The sequence below is a fragment of the Neodiprion fabricii genome, chromosome 6, assembly GCF_021155785.1.
Source record: "Neodiprion fabricii isolate iyNeoFabr1 chromosome 6, iyNeoFabr1.1, whole genome shotgun sequence".
Classification (NCBI taxonomy): domain Eukaryota; kingdom Metazoa; phylum Arthropoda; class Insecta; order Hymenoptera; family Diprionidae; genus Neodiprion; species Neodiprion fabricii.
Window position 1 is genome coordinate 23,356,726 of NC_060244.1, and position 16,864 is coordinate 23,373,589.

The 16,864-nt window shown below is 38.8% G+C and overlaps 5 protein-coding genes across 15 annotated transcripts in view; 4 read left to right on the forward strand and 1 right to left on the reverse strand.

Annotated features, from left to right (window-relative positions):
• Positions 1-16,864, reverse strand: part of LOC124185057 (hemicentin-2-like) — a 304,368-nt gene that overhangs the window by 148,140 nt on the left and 139,364 nt on the right. The gene's annotated exons all lie outside the window — the stretch shown is intronic.
• LOC124185051 lies at positions 52-16,844 on the forward strand. 2 transcript variants are annotated; one of them, XM_046575379.1, is made up of 7 exons: positions 366-1,018; positions 1,112-1,390; positions 1,662-1,795; positions 1,916-2,081; positions 2,149-2,356; positions 2,688-2,694; positions 16,818-16,844. In XM_046575379.1, coding segments are annotated over exons 1-7 (1,044 nt in total). In that variant the 5' UTR covers positions 366-769; the 3' UTR covers positions 16,819-16,844. The 2 variants fall into 2 exon arrangements, with proteins under 2 accessions (XP_046431334.1, XP_046431335.1); XM_046575378.1 differs by lacking the exons at positions 2,688-2,694; positions 16,818-16,844 and having other exon boundaries at positions 52-1,018; positions 2,149-2,645.
• Positions 3,122-6,035, forward strand: LOC124185054. Of its 2 annotated transcripts, none has more exons than XM_046575387.1 (5): positions 3,122-3,787; positions 3,866-4,141; positions 4,298-4,431; positions 4,532-4,697; positions 4,776-4,889. In XM_046575387.1, the coding sequence occupies exons 1-5, from the start codon at positions 3,539-3,541 to the stop codon at positions 4,815-4,817; spliced, it is 867 nt and encodes a 288-aa protein (XP_046431343.1). In that variant the 5' UTR covers positions 3,122-3,538; the 3' UTR covers positions 4,818-4,889. The 2 variants fall into 2 exon arrangements, with proteins under 2 accessions (XP_046431343.1, XP_046431342.1); XM_046575386.1 differs by having other exon boundaries at positions 3,127-3,787; positions 4,879-6,035.
• On the forward strand, positions 6,633-10,281 carry LOC124185050. Of its 2 annotated transcripts, none has more exons than XM_046575377.1 (6): positions 6,633-7,089; positions 7,324-7,667; positions 7,982-8,260; positions 8,498-8,631; positions 8,715-8,880; positions 9,272-10,281. In XM_046575377.1, exons 2-6 carry the CDS (start codon positions 7,422-7,424, stop codon positions 9,674-9,676), a joined length of 1,230 nt encoding a protein of 409 aa, XP_046431333.1. In that variant the 5' UTR covers positions 6,633-7,089; positions 7,324-7,421; the 3' UTR covers positions 9,677-10,281. The 2 variants fall into 2 exon arrangements, with proteins under 2 accessions (XP_046431333.1, XP_046431331.1); XM_046575375.1 differs by having other exon boundaries at positions 6,634-7,089; positions 7,348-7,667.
• LOC124185048 lies at positions 13,082-16,730 on the forward strand. Of its 4 annotated transcripts, none has more exons than XM_046575371.1 (6): positions 13,082-13,237; positions 13,997-14,316; positions 14,631-14,909; positions 15,083-15,216; positions 15,300-15,465; positions 15,857-16,730. In XM_046575371.1, the coding sequence occupies exons 2-6, from the start codon at positions 14,071-14,073 to the stop codon at positions 16,259-16,261; spliced, it is 1,230 nt and encodes a 409-aa protein (XP_046431327.1). In that variant the 5' UTR covers positions 13,082-13,237; positions 13,997-14,070; the 3' UTR covers positions 16,262-16,730. The 4 variants fall into 4 exon arrangements, with proteins under 4 accessions (XP_046431327.1, XP_046431329.1, XP_046431330.1 ...); XM_046575373.1 differs by having other exon boundaries at positions 13,100-13,237; positions 13,973-14,316; XM_046575374.1 differs by lacking the exon at positions 13,082-13,237 and adding an exon at positions 13,312-13,738 and having other exon boundaries at positions 13,973-14,316.

Sequence of the window (16,864 nt, forward strand, 5' to 3'; positions counted from 1 at the left end):
CTGGCCTGCTCAGCAGTATAATCCGGACTTATAATAGAAATTGTACGGCACTTATACGTTGGGTCGACGAATCTACGAGTTGCAGCAAGTGAGTTGAAACGATACGAAACATTCGCATTATACAGTGCACCTACTGATTTTTTGAGTAATTTGATAAACGATTCGCTGTACAAATATTGATTCCATTAAGATCGGCAACGCTGCATGAATTATGTGGGTATAAACGGTCTTCAACCCAACTATGCAACACTTGTGTCCAATCGTGATAACATGGTTGTAATAAATCGCTCGACACACGACAAACCTGTATGTATAGATGAAATTGGGCTGACGTTATATAAAGACGAGACAGAAGCTGCAAGCGCTTAGTGAATACGGTACATTCTGCATATTCAGCACACATTCAACACAGAAAACAATGTAACTCTGATATTTCCGACATTAGGTATTTCATTCGGAATTTCTCGTGCGTAATTGAACTAAATGCGAAAGCTGATCTTTTGCTCGAATGGTTCTTCCATTGTCTTGTTAAAATAAAAATTTCATCGAATAATACAAACAGAAGCTAGCGAGCATCGAGTTGATACATCGGTACAGTGCGTGAAGTCATTTACACCATAATTTTTGCTCCAACAACTGAACTTCGTTCATACCGTCATTTATGTAATAAAAGAAATCACGTTCCTGTGTTGACGATCAAATTTCAAAACATTCGGAGTCTTTAACGACAGCGAACCAAGAGCGGAGCGGGTGTTTTCGGTCACTAGCTATGGCGATAGAATGCCCGGTTTGGCTTGACGCGTGTTACGTGCAAAAGATCTTACGGAATGCTGAACAAGACGAATCCATCGAGGTTTCCGGGATAACCGTAAAGCCAGCCACGGTCAAGGGTGACAATTATTCGAGCATCATGCATCGCATCGGCGTAGTATTTTCTCGAATTCAGAAAGGACACAAGGTCACGAAGACGACGTCGCTTATAGCAAAAGTTCTACCCGAGAGCACACCCGAGGACGAGGTAATCGCGTGAAATATTATCTTACAATTGGAATTGCAAACATAAAATTGTTGGAGATTCTTTGTATATTTATTTTTTGTTAAATCTTCCAAGGATATGTATGTTGGATTTTTTGACGTGGAAATGTCAATGATGTCGGAAACTTTGCCGCTGATGAACAAGTCTTTAGCGCATCTCGGTATGAGCACGTCGCTATCTGCAAAATGTCTCTACGCCCAACACGAAGATCCCACACATCTGATCATCGAAGACCTGACAACCGCAGGCTTTCAAATGGCCGAACGCGAAGCAGGTTTAGATTTGAACCACTGCTTGGTCGCGATTCGGAATCTAGGTGCTTTTCACGCGAGCTCGATAGCTCTCGCGGAAAAGGTACAATCGCATGTTTATTATGACACAGGATATTTCACGAACGAAAAATTTCTCATGGCGAATCTTATAAACATTTATCTGACAAATTTAATACATAGCATCAAAACTTGATAGTGAAAATTTATTTGGTATATGATTGACGTAAAGCATGGTAAAGCTGAGGTAAACGATATGTTGTAGAGATAAATTTCTGTGTTTAAATTAACTGTCTGTGTCTTGTTATTCATCATTCAGTTCGAGATATTATTTTCTTACATTTTATGAATTTAAGGAACCCACGGCAGTGAAAAAGTACACCAGAGGAATGTTCCACAAAGATCACAGTTTGACATTAGTTGACTTTTTCAAGTCAGGGACCAAGACCCTTGCGAAACAGACGGCGACATGGCCAGAACTAAGTCCGGGGTAATGAAAAAGCTTAATTTCACTTTACAGCTAATAACAAAATCATGACTTACGCATGGGATAAAGATCCAAAAAATCAATCGACTGTAGTCTGTTATAATATAGGCATTTATTACACAGGATTTCTGAAAAAATCTCGAAGCTCTCCGATGTTATCTATGAAAAAGCATGCGAAGTGACTCGCATTAAAGAGGATGACTTCAACGTCCTCAATCACGCAGATTTCTGGATAAATAATATGCTATTCCGCTATGACGACCATCAGAAACCCATTGACTATAAATTTGTAAGTTTATTACTTGCGGATCTTATTTTTGATTAATAAAAATTTCGTTTCATTTCTCGAATCGCAGGTGGACTTTCAAACTTGTCACTACGGCTCTCCAGCAGTAGACCTGCTCTACTTTTTTGGCACAAGTCCTAGTATTGACGTGCTAATGCAGCACCGAGAATTTATTACACGCGAGTATTTAGTCACACTGACCGATATTATGGCTAAACTTGAATGCAGCACGAAACCGCCGAGTTTTGACGATATGCAGGACATATTACGGAAGAACGCTTTCTACGAGGTGATCGCGTCCTTTACAATATTGCCACTTGTACTGATCGACAAGAGCGAAGCAAAATGCATCGACGAAATATTATATTCCGATGAGAAATTTGAAAACCCGGCTTACCAGGGAGAGTCGTACCGGAAAGTGATGACCAGACGTCTACCACTCTACGACAGCACGGGACTTCTTGATTTATAACTGTGAAATTCTAAGGATATGTTGCATGGCATTACCGTTAATTGGAGAACTTCTTTGTTGCCTTTGAATTCCATTGTATACTAAAGTTTTATTGATTAAAAAAAACCAAGTACGACGCGATTTGAACATATCGACCATCGTGTATTTCGCACCGTGGTACCGTATTTTTACAGACTCAGCTTCATGGTAAGATCATCATGGGAGCCCAAAGTCGCAAACTGGATTTGAGTAACGGATCTCTATGAGTTATACAACCTTAGGCTGGAGTAAGTGTTGTTTGAAAAGTAGGAAATAAACGTTAAGCCTTAGCATCTATGGGTTGTCATGTGCATCGTACAGTATTTTATGTATTTTGAAAAATACTAGACTACTGAGGTTTTTACGATAAGGGGCGGAGCAGATTGTAATGGTATGAGTGGTGGGAGCATTCCATGGTAGATCTTTATTCAAACCTTTATTTAAAGCACTTATGCTCAATTACGATGACGAGAGGTGGTAAATTATACAACACGCAGCTGAGCCGACACGTATGTGTAGATTGAACTTGACGTTATATAAGAACTGATAAAAAAGTCCCAAGTAAATGGCGTACAACGTGCATTGCGCGCCTCAGTTACAACTCAGTGAGACATGAATATCGTAATCCTACCGAATCGTGGCTATTTTCTATCCATTTGTGCTGCGTCAAGTATATAATTATAGTTGCGTATGCGGAAGTTAGTTTCGTGTTAAATTAAACCTGCCCATTTTTCTCGTCTCGGTCAAGAATTTTATAAAACGATTAACGCAAACACAAACGAGTAGCCGACGAGCTGATATGCTCCGTAATATTCGATTCCTATCATCTGTATTTTTCGAATTGCACTCCACAAAATTTCGTGATAAAGAGAACAAATCACAATCCAGGGTATACACTCAACTATCAAGAGTTTGAATCGTGAATGGTAACAGTACTTAGAAGCAGAACAAGTATTCACAGTACTCAGCTATGGCGTTGGAGAACCCGGATTGGCTTGACGCGTCTTACGTGCAAAAAGTTTTGCGAAATCATGAAAGAGACGAATCCATCGAGGTTTTCGAAATCTCAGTGAAACCAGCGACGGCTAAAGGGGATAATTATACCAGCGATATGCATCGTGTCTGTGTAGAATTTTCCCGAGATCAGAATGGTCGTCGAATTCAGGAAATGCGTTCCATCATAGTGAAAGTCACCCCTCAGGACAGTCGAAAAGAATGGGTAACCATCCAAACATCACGAATCAGTATAATTTCGAAAAGATTGCTTTCGTTCACTATTACTTAATTAACTGTGCAGATGATAAATATGGGAATTTTCGACATCGAATTGTCTATGATGTCGGTTACGCTGCCCAAGATGCAGGAAATTCTCGGAACATTTTCCAAGGAAACTCTGGGTGCACGGTGTTTGTATCATCAGATTGAGAAACCAACTCACATAATCATCGAGGACCTGGCTCCAAATGGATTCAAAATGGCTCAACACCAATTAGGCCTGGACCTAAACCACTCTGTACTCGCTATTCGAAATCTCGCTAGATTTCACGCTTCTTCGATTGCGCTCAGAGAAAAGGTTGGAGGATAATCTGCCCTCCATGCAATACGAGTATTTTTTATAATGAAAGGTCATTTTCGAGAAGAATAATTTCGAAAACTCGTTATAAATTTAGTATGTCCACGAATCACCGCAAGCTTTATAATGAAATTTCTTCGCATATTTCAAATTCAGGATCTGAAGGTATTTGACAAGTACAAGAAGGGAATGTTTCACAAGGATCGACCAATCGAGATGAAGATTCTCACCAATGGAAACATAAAATCCCTTGCAAAAGAGACAACGAGTTGGCCTGAGCTAAATCCACGGTAATCGTTCACAATCAGAGTAATTTAAATTAAATCGGTATCATTTGTCCAAAGCAGGACGTTATTTTTATTATCGAATAATCCAATACGTGGTCCGCAGAATTCCAGAAAAACTTCGTAAGCTATCGGATGTTACGTATGAGAAGGCATGCGAGGTGGCTCTTTATCGTGAGGATGATTTTAATGTTCTCAATCACGGCGATATGTGGGTGAAAAACATGATGTTTCGTTATGATGAACAACAGAAGCCGATAGAGCAGATATTTGTAAGTAAATTCAAGTTATACTCTATCGTTTTACACGTGATATTCAGCTGATAATGCACTATTCTAATTTGCATGCAGGTACGTCAGACCTCTATCCATCTCTTGGTCATATCTTCTTGAAAAATGGAAGAACTGATGTTACACCAATACATTGTGATCAGTTTTGTCACGTCAATTACAGGTGGATTTCCAATTATGTCATTGGGGCTCACCGGCGGAAGACCTTCACTTTTTTGGCGCAAGTTTATCCGACAATGTCCGAGTTCAGCATCGCGATTTACTTATACGCGAATATCACACTACCTTGACCACCACAATGTCCAAACTAAGGTGCAAGACGGCAGTAATCAGCTTCGATCACCTACAAGCAGTATTGGAAAAACGAGTTTTTTTCGAACTGATTGCCAGTACTACAGTATTAGCAGATGTTGTTCTCGAAGAAGGGGGAGAGTTAAATTTAGAAGAAATGATAGAAGCTGGTGAAGAATTTGATAACCCACGTTATCGTGGTAAGACGTACAGGAAAATCATGACTAGAATTTTACCGTTGTACGATAGTATGGGGATATTGGACGTTTAAGGGTTCGCAGCGATTATCGGGAACTCCTGTGTACCTTGAATAAAAGCTTTAATTAAGAAAAGACGAATCAATCCTACCGATTCCATGACGAGTCGGCACACATTGCATACATCGAACCGCACGCTAGATAATAAAATGCAACTAAACACAAATCAAACATGTAAAAAAAAAATGTCAATCGTAGCTATGATAACTGATTTCGATCAATATGAATGATTTAGAAATGGAAGGATGAGGGTAAGAATAAGATACGGTAGAGATTTGATTTCTCTAACCTCTGGCCTTGGGCTGGACTATTTGTATGAGCTTGGAAAATTAATTCCAGGTATTATAATTAGTATAGCTCAGATCGAATTCAAGTCGTGCAAAGATTAACTCAGGTACGCATGTATTATTACAGGCATTCGTATAATTTTGGATTACTGAATTAATAATTTTTTCGTAAGAAGCTGATCACGCAACCACGTCTATCACACGCACAATAATTACTGGATGCTGGCATACCTAAATATATCACGGTACAATTACATCACAGTACTGAAAATCAGCGAAACTCACTACAATGCCAACACAAATGTGTGTGTAAAAAACTGTAGGTGGATTTTACAAAACGGTTTAGTCGCTAACATGGAACGAATTGGAAAAAGTCGCATTCCATTTTCTGTACCTAACGTGTGAGCCGTAAATTCGTATTTCTACATTCGTGAAATATTATGTGTTCCTAATTATGTGTGTTGAATAAATCTTTTTTGCAATTCCTTCTCATTAGTTTTTTTTTCTATGATTATTTACCCAAACGTATATGTAAAATAGAATTCAACTCACGTTTTTAAAAGCAGTATTACTTTTGTGATTGCGTTTCGTTCTTCCTTGAGATCAAAAGAACCGTCACTTCGTTTCATGCCAATTATGCAGAAAGCCCGCATTTACCTCAAATATTTCTGTCGTGTTCTCTGCTCCGCACTCGCGTGCGTTTAATTGACATCGCATTGGTGTGAGTGTTTAAATTTACGGTGAAATTTGTGAGCGATTGAAGCGGTTCGTATGAAAGACTTGAAAGAAAATATCACGATCAGACATAAACTACTCTTCAGCGGAGTATTAATATCGCTTTGTTAACATTGACACAATATTCCACTGCATGAGTATCAGGATTGAAAAAAAATCAGTGTACCTGGATGCGAAATGTACGTTATATCTGAAGTTTACAAAGACTGTGGTTCACGTCATCCTTGAAGATCAGAAGCACCAAGTGTGGCAGTCTTCCAAAGAACAGCAAATTACCGTAAATAAAGTGAAGTTGACAGCTTAGCACGGCCATGGACGTTAGATCGACATTTGAAAACTACTGTTGCGGATCCAGTACGAGTAACAAGAAAATCACAAAAGCGTATCACAGATTTAGATGATATATGGCGGGATTCTTAATTATTAATTCGTATTATTGTCCCTGTTCAGTATCTCAACCATATACGTTTTCAGCCAACCAGGAAACAGAAATACTAATTACATATTTGACAAGAGACTCTGGCGGTTTCATATTACCTGCTACATGACAATGCGGCTGTAAATTATGCATGGCACATGATTACAGCAGACGTGCGAATGGAGTTATATAAATATGGCAAAAAGGCTACGCGCAGCTTCAGTACAATGCATTGACAACTCAAATACCGTGTTAACACTCTTCGCCTGTCGACGGATTTTCTGTCAAGTGTCAACAATCTTACTTATCAACTGGGTCCCATCCTCTTCTCTTTTAATTCTCTACATTACGCTTTGTATTGAAGAAACATTCACAACGCTACGAAGGTAAGCTACGTTTGTATGAAGGCTTTCGTGACAAGAATTGCGAAACTAAAGCTATCGCATGTGTATTACACGGGAAGTTTGTGAGTCTCAGCCTTTTTTTCTTTTAACTAATATTCGAATAAATGTAACACTGAGAATTCAGGATAAAAAACTGGGAAGGTGACTTACAATTAGAAACAACATCTGAATGATCGCTGATTTGTCTGAATAATTCCAGACCGTTTATTTCCGAAGGTTAACTACAAGATTTTTTCCTAGCGGAAATTGTTTACCATCGACGAGTGGAATCTGAAGTTATATCGAAGATCCACATTGTTATTTTAACCGTGAGGATGGACGTACCGACGTGGCTGAACTCGTCTTACGTGCAAGCGGTCCTACGAAAGGCTGAGAAAGATGATTCCGTCGAGGTGACCAGCATGACCGTGAAGCCAGCCACGGCCAAGGGTGACAATTATACGAGCAACATGCATCGCATCACCCTGGTGCTTTCACGGATATCGGAAGGCCGCGAACTTATGGAGACGCGGTCTCTAATTGCAAAACTAGCACCTCAGGGCGGTTCTTGGGAGGAAATGGTAGTGAAGTCAAAAGTTTGATGTTCAAGTTAGGGGGAGACTTTGGCGAAATTTTTGTTAAATATGACAAAAGAAGAAAATTCAATCCATTGAAGTAATGAACTAAATGCCTTGGGAAACAAATATCAAAATATCCGTTCCAAAACATTGAGTTGATGTTAGTAAGTGTTTCGACAAACAAATTATAGCCTTCTACGTGTGAAGTTAATCCGCGAGCAACGTTTCAAAGAAGTCTCAGAAGAAGATACATAACTTTCAAATATTAACTTGTCGAATATGATTATCCTTACTCATAATTTCCTGTCCCCAAACAGATATCGGAGGCTGGAATTTTCGCGGTGGAAATGTCAATGATGTCAGAAACCCTGCCAATTATGCAGCGGATTCTTACCAAGGCGGGCAAGACTGCGACATTAGCGGCACGGTGTCTGCACGTCGAGTATGAAAAACCCGTGCATCTGATAGTCGAAGACCTTGCACCCGCCGGATTCAGAATGGCGGATCGTCAGGCAGGTCTTGATCTGGACCACTGTTTACTCGCGATTCGGAATTTAGCCATTTTTCACGCGAGTTCGGTGGCTCTCGTGGAAAAGGTGAGTAAGTTTATCTATGATTTTGAAAAGCAACATCCGTTGACGGATTTTTTTTCTGCGTCAAAAATTTTCCACGTTTCGAAATTTTTCTGTGTCGAAACCTTTTCATGTTTATTTTATAACCTAGTGTACGTCGTAGTTCCAACATTTTATACATCACATCAATGACATAACTGCTTGGACTACTTTCTTGTCTTCGCTACATAACACCGGTATTTTGCACCTTCTGAATTCAAGGATCTCAAGGCTGTGTCAAAGTACACCAGAGGAATGTTTCACAAAGATCGCCCATCGGCGATGGTTGAATTCATCAAAGCGAGCACAAAAACCCTAGCAGAAGAGGTTGCAAAATGGATTGAACTCAGTCCAAGGTAAAAAAAAACCAGACATCCCCTGGAAGTAAAGATTATTCGATTTGACTTATTATAACAAAAACATCACAACTGTTATGTAGGATTTCTGAAAAAATTTCCAAGTTATCTGAAGTTGTCTATGAAAAAGCATGCGAAGTTACGCTTTTTCGAAAAGATGATTTCAACGTCATCAACCACGGAGATTTCTGGGTGAACAATATGCTGTTTCGCTACGACGAAAGGCAGAAGGTGGTTGATCAGATATTCGTGAGTACAAAATTCTAAACTGAACTTCAAATATTGACTCTAATCAAAGGTGTGCTTTGGCTGGGTAAGGTAAGTTAAGTAAATAAAAGGCTTGCACAATACTCGTGTATGTATTTCAATTTGAGGTTTACGTCGTAAAATATATCATGCCACAATGAAAAGTTTGGTGATTAGAATTATTCGAATTATTTATCATTCGTGACTCGTGGAGTATTTCCGTCGAATCAAGGCTTACTTTGGTGAATAACAATCGAGCGGTTTCACGGAGCAAACGTGACCTGCGCACAGGTTTCGATCGCACTTAAACAGACGAGGCAAAAATAACGCAAACAATGTAACTAGGATGGCATTTAATGTACAGAATAACGATTCGTTGTTATCTCAATTGCAGGTAGACTTTCAAATTTGCCACTACGGTTCTCCGGCAACGGACATCCTGTACTTTTTTGGTACCAGCCCGTCTGAAGAAACTCGGATCCATCATCGCGAATCGATTTTGCGCGAATACCACCATACGCTAACCGATACTATGACTCAACTGAAGTGCACCACGGAGCCACCGAGCTTCAACGACCTGCAGGATGTGTTGAGGAAGCGAGCTTTCTGCGAGGCCATTGCAACGTTCACCATATTGCCCATTGTTTTGGTCGACAAAAGCAATGTCCAAAGTATAGAGGAAATGATATCGTTGAATGGAAAATATGAGAATCCGGCCTATAAGGGGAAATCGTATCGTAAGGTGATGACTAGACTTCTACCATTGTTCGACAGCATGGGATTGCTGGACGTAATATGAAAGGGCCCGGTAAAAGCATGAACTCTATCATCTATAGAACAGATTTCGGCCCGGCATTCATAAATTCCTTAACACTAGAACTACCATACCAGTCAAAATGACCAATCCTTAAACATATGTAATCATAGACCATATTTATATCAATATGATATGAAAATTTGTTATTATTAGATATTTTATAAAGACCAGTCGTTTTAACTGGTTTCGTATACATTCATCTCAATATTGGTAGTTCTAGTGTTAAATGACTTACATCAGGTATAGAATAAATAATTCCAGGATATCCAAACGATCCGAATTTACAACTAGTAACGTTTTATTGATATTAGGAAACGAAATAAAATAGACAAATAAACAAAAACCTACAAAAATGTATAAAAATAGTTTAAAGAGTGTTGAATTATAGATTATTCATTCATTCATAAAGTTATTACTAATATCAGATCTAGAAATTTATAATATAAAGAAAAATAAGAAAACCCTCCTCGTCGCAAAACAAAAAACCTGGCTCTGTAATTTAAAATCAACTGTAAATAGGTCGCGAAAAAAAAATGTATAAATAAAAACAGAATCACGTAAGGAAAATAAATAAATAAATTAATCAACATGTGTCATAAATATGGATACAAGATATCGTGTAAAACGATGACAACTAACATGTAGATTTGAGAGTAGAGCGTCTTAAATCATATCGTATAGCAAAGAGAGATCGAGTATTATTCTTACAATTAGTGCGTGACACTAGCCCTATCTGACTGTTGAATTTTTTGTTCACTTGTTGGCTTAGTGCTCTGCAATCTCACAATTGTATCGGTGTATCACTATAGTTTCAGCTACGATATATCAGTATGATTTTTTCCACAGTCGTATTTGCGAAACGCGCGAGTTCCTGCTTGTATAAAAATGGATTATTTAGTTCACACCATGTCATGAGCAAGAACACTCGTGAAGCGGTGCTTTAAATGCATAGGGTCGAAATCTTATGTCGGAAATAAGAAAAGCAATATAAGTGACTACAAAGGAAGAATCGAGTAAAATATCACTGATTTTGACTATTATCAAAGCCTTCGCATTACTGATGTGAAAATACCGCAATCAGCGCGATTCTTCGTGCAATGCCCAATACAAATATCAACAAAAAAATTCTTTCCTCTCCACCACCGTCACCACCAAACGATCCTGACCTCCTTTACTGACCTATATAGCCGAAGTCAGAAAGACGTCGACAATACCTCTATGTTCCTAACCAAGTATCAATGGTTCTTATCTAGTGCTCAGTTTATGTTTATGAGTCTATGCCTTGTCTAACTTTCCAACTCTGCGTTTTTTTAATCATATTTATTGGCTTACTTTGCAGTAGGCCGTGCTAGATGAGATATTGAATGTCAATCATCGACATGTCGGCAGATACGTTCCTGCTGGTTTCAGTCATAGTGGCAATAGATATCCTACGTCGCGCAGAGAACATGCCAGTGAACACAAGTTCACCCGGTGCTGAATTCGAACATAAGACGTGGATTCAATTGCTCATCTCACGTGCCTCCGACGCATTGTTCAAAGATCATTTTTCCAGCTTAACATTCGTTTTATTGGTTTACATAATCTAGCGCATCCTTAAGTTATGCCATCCCGCCATACATAGATAATCGATATGCATACACATACATGCCTGCGTGTTAACGAACCGAGTATATTCGTACAAAATACGCGAAATGTAATGAAATACTATCAAGGAACGTTAAAAAAACGTAAATTTCTTTTCACACAGAGATACAGAATACTGCATAATACATCGTGTGACATATTATATTACGTGTATAAGTATTTCGCTAATTCATAACTTTTACACGAGTAAAAGACATTGACAAAGATCTGTTATCAATTTTCATGGACTCGTTGTCACAAATTCGAAGGCCGGAAAATATGCAGGTTGTGAAATTTCACAAGTCACCGTAAAATAGGACGGCTACAAACTCGCTGCAATTAACATCTCGGATCTGCCTCACCAGAATTTCATTGTTTTTTTTTTCACTCGATCTGATACATTCAAAGAAAAATATCACATAGATCTGTATTTGAATAATCTGAAATTAAGACACCGCTATTTTGAAAATGATCAAAATTTTTGGTACCTACGAAAGCAAGAAGCTCGACAATTACTTGTTGTCGTCTAATAAAATTTATATTATACTAACTAAAAATTTAATTTTCAAATCATCTTCCTTTCGGCCAACATCTAAATTCACCTCTCTCCTCTTTTTCCTTCTACACATATTCTCGTCGTGGGTACTCTCCACGCATTTGACAATAAATCAATTATATGCTCAAACATTCAACATTTTTTTTTTTATAACGAACCGATCACGCAACCACGTTCATCACACGAAAGATAGTTACCGGATGCTGACATGCCAAAATATACCGAAAATACAAAGTACCGAAAATTAGCGGCACTCACGATAATGCCGACAGAAATGTGTGTATAAAAAACTGTAAGTTGATTTCACAGTACGGTTTAGTCGCCACATGAATTGAATCCAGAAAAATAGTATTCCTTTTTCTGTACCAAACGTGCGACCTGTACTTTACATCAATTCAAATGTCTATACTCATGAAATATTATACGTTCCGACTTGTTTGCGTTGAATAAGTATTTTTCGCAGTTTCTTCTGATTAATTTTTTTTCTATAATTACTTACCTCAACGTGTATGTAAAATAAAATTCAACTCACGTTTTTAGAAACAGTATTACTTTTGTGATTGTGTTCCGTTCCTCCCTTGATTGTGAGATTGAAAAAACGGTTACTTTATTTTACACCAATTACACGAGATGCCCGCGTTTACCTCGATAATTCTATCGTGTTCTTTGCGCCGCACTCGCGTGCATTTAACGATAAGTGACATCGAATTGATGTGAATCTTTAGAGTTAGAATTACTAAGCAATTCAAGCGATTGGTATGAAAGACTTGAAAGAAAATAAGACGATCAGACATTAGCTAATCTTCATCGACATATCAAGACCATTTTATTAACATTAACGCAATATTCCACTGCATGCATGAAGTATAAATAAAAATCAGTGTAATTTTGAATCCTTGAACAGGCCAATTACGAAAACACAAATACCATTGAGGAGTTGATTACCTTGATCTCAAATGTAACTTTTATCTCAAGTTTACACAAAGCTATGTATACTGTGGTACACGTCATCCTTGAAAAACAGATGTACTTAAAATTGCAAGACTGAAACCCCACATTAATATACTGACGTGGATTACGTGGCTTTTCACAGTACTAGATCGAAAAATGAAGGCAATATGCGCGGAGTGCATTCTGATTGGCGAGGAACACTTATGCAAGCAGCGATTCATTCCAATCACGCTGCATATTTACGTCCACCGTAAATTCTCGTACGACGTATAAACGCAACTGCACTATAGTTCAGTCAGTGCACTCGGTGGATACGCTGTCTTCCTCAAAGCTTGATGAGCACCGCATATTTCTAACTGATCACCAGTACTTCAAGTTCTCTTCGAAATCAGCAAATTGCCGCAAATAAGGTAAAGTTGACAGCTTAGCACGGCCATGAAAGTTAGATTGACATCTACTGTTGCGGGTCAAGCAAGAAAATGACAAAAGCGTGTCACGGATTTGGATAATACATGGCGAGATTGTTCATTATCAATTCGCAATATTCTTCCTGGTCATTATCTCGACTATATACATTTTCAACCAACCAGGAAACAGAAATACTGATTATATATTAGACAAGAGACTCTGACTGTTTCATATTACCTGCTACATGACAATGCGGCTGTAAATTATGCATGGCACATGATTACAGCAGACGTGCAAATGGAGTTATATAAATATGGCAAAAAGGCTACGCGCAGTTCAGTGTATTACATTGACAGCTCAAATAGCGTGTTTACACTCTTCGCCTGTCGACGGATTTTCTGTCAAATGTGAATAATCTTACTTATCAAGTGGATCCCATCCTCTTCACTTTTAAATCTCTACATTACACTTTCTATTGAAGAAACATTCACAACCCTACGAAGGTAAGCTACGTTCGTATGAAGGCTTTCGTGACAAGAATTGCGAAACTAAAGCTATCGCATGTGTATTACACGGGAAGTTTGTGAGTCCCAGCCTTTTTTTCTTTTAACTAATATTCGAATGAATGTAACACTGAGAATTCAGGATAAAAAACTGGGAAGGTGACTTACAATTAGAAACAACATCTGAATGATCGCTGATTTGTCTGAATAATTCCAGACCGTTCATTTCCGAAGGTTAACTACAAGATTTTTTCCTAGCGGAAATTGTTTACCATCGACGAGTGGAATCTGAAGTTATATCGAAGATCCACATTGTTATTTTAACCGTGAGGATGGACGTACCGACGTGGCTGAACTCGTCTTACGTGCAAGCGGTCCTACGAAAGGCTGAGAAAGATGATTCCGTCGAGGTGACCAGCATGACCGTGAAGCCAGCCACGGCCAAGGGTGACAATTATACGAGCGACATGCATCGTATCACCCTGGTGCTTTCACGGATATCGGAAGGCCGCGAACTTACGGAGACGAGGTCTCTAATTGCGAAACTAGCACCTCAGGGCGGTACTCGGGAGGAAATGGTAGTGAAGTAAAAAGTTTGATGTTGAAGTTAGGGGGAGACTTTGGCGAAATTTTTGTTAAATATGACAAAAGAAGAAAATTCAATCCATTGAAGTAATGAACTAAATGCCTTGGGAAACAAATATCAAAATATCCGTTCCAATACATTGAGTTGATGTTAGTAAGTGTTTCGACAAACAAATTATAGCCTTCTACGTGTGAAGTTAATCCGCGAGCAACGTTTCAAAGAAGTCTCAGAAGAAGATACATAACTTTCAAATATTAACTTGTCGAATATGATTATCCTTACTCATAATTTCCTGTCCCCAAACAGATATCGGAGGCTGGATTTTTCGCGGTGGAAATGTCAATGATGTCAGAAACCCTGCCAATCATGCAGCGGATTCTTACCAAGGCGGGCAAGACTGCGACATTAGCGGCACGGTGTCTGCACGTCGAGTATGAAAAACCCGTGCATCTGATAGTCGAAGACCTTGCACCCGCCGGATTCAGAATGGCGGATCGTCAGGCAGGTCTTGATCTGGACCACTGTTTACTCGCGATTCGGAATTTAGCCATTTTTCACGCGAGTTCGGTAGCTCTCGTGGAAAAGGTGAGTAAATTTATCTATGATTGTGTACGGCACCATTCGTTAAGGCATTTGAAAATGATCTTGACCTTGTAGTGTTCGACATTTTTCTGTGTCAGAACCTTTTAATGATCATTTTCCTAGTCTACGTCGTACTTCGAACATAACACCCTTATTTTGCACTTCCTGAATTCAAGGATCTCAAGATTGTATCAAAATACACCAGGGGATTGTTTCACAAAGATCACTCATCGACGATGGTTGAATTTTTCAAAGCGAGCACGAAATCCCTAGCAGAAGAGGTTGCCAACTGGATTGAACTCAGTCCAAGGTAAAAAAAAACCAGACATCTCCTGGAAGTAAAGATTATTCGATTTGACTTATTATAACAAAAACATCACAACTGTTATGTAGGATTTCTGAAAAAATTTCCAAGTTATCTGAAGTTGTCTATGAAAAAGCATGCGAAGTTACGCATCTTCGAAAAGATGATTTCAACGTCATCAACCACGGAGATTTCTGGGTGAACAATATGCTGTTTCGCTACGACGAAAGGCAGAAGGTGGTTGATCAGATATTCGTGAGTACAAAATTCTAAACTGAACTCCAAATATTGACTTTAATCGAAGGTGCGCTTTGGCTGGGTAAGGTAAGTTAAGTAAATAAAAGGCTTGCACAATACTCGTGTATGTATTTCAATTTGAGGTTTACGTCGGAAAATATATCATGCCACAATGAAAAGTTTGGTGATTAGAATTATTCGAATTATTTATCATTCGTGACTCGTGGAGTATTTCTGTCGAATGAAGGCTTACTTCGGTAAATAACAATCGAGCGGTTTCACGGAGCAAACGTGATCTGCGCACAGGTTTCGATCGCACTTAAACAGACGAGGCAAAAATAACGCAAACAATGTAACTAGGATGGCATTTAATGTACAGAATAACGATTCGTTGTTATCTCAATTGCAGGTGGACTTTCAAATTTGCCACTACGGTTCTCCGGCAACGGACATCCTGTACTTTTTTGGTACCAGCCCATCCGACGAAGTTCGAATCCATCATCGCGAATCGATTTTGCGCGAATACCACCATACGCTAACCGATACCATGACTCAACTGAAGTGCACCACGGAGCCACCGAGCTTTAACGACCTGCAGGATGTGTTGAGGAAGCGAGCTTTCTGCGAGGCCATTGCAACGTTCACCATATTGCCGCTTGTTTTGGTCGACAAAAGCAATGTCAAAAGTTTAGAGGAAATGATATCGTTGAATGGAAAATATGAGAATCCGGCCTGTAAGGGGAAATCGTATCGTAAGGTGATGACTAGACTCCTACCATTGTTCGACAGCATGGGATTGCTGGACTTAATATGAAACAGCCCATTATAGAACAGATTTCGACACAGCATTCATGGCTACATTAAATGACTTAAGTTTTGCATAAATAATTTCAGGATATCCCAACATTTCAGATTTACAATTCCACGAATTCAAAATGTTCACAAATATTGTGCTTGTGATGTACAAATATTAATATGTTGTAGGTACTATTTCGAACCTCGCGTAAGACTGTAGATACGATTGGAAGCAGTAGAATACTGAATCTGCAGATTTCAATGTGATCAGTCATTTTCAGTTTTAGACAATACACGATCTTGCTTCCGATCATGAGATCCAAACCGACGTTACATTTTTTGTAAAACGTGACTTGACTTTGATATTGTTTGAAAAATATGAAGACTGTAACACGATACAATTTCGATCAATCTCGAACACTTGATCCAAAACTTTAAAAAAACGTGATTTTAAAGAGAAAAATAAGTACAGCAGATTTCTAAAAGCACCCGGAGTATTTCTTCGAAATATCACACCCCTGTATAATCCTAACAAACCTGACAAATTGGAACATACCAGAATTTTTATCACGATGGGAAAAGAGACAGAGCCGTGTGATCTCAATTCTCATGGCGAGAAATA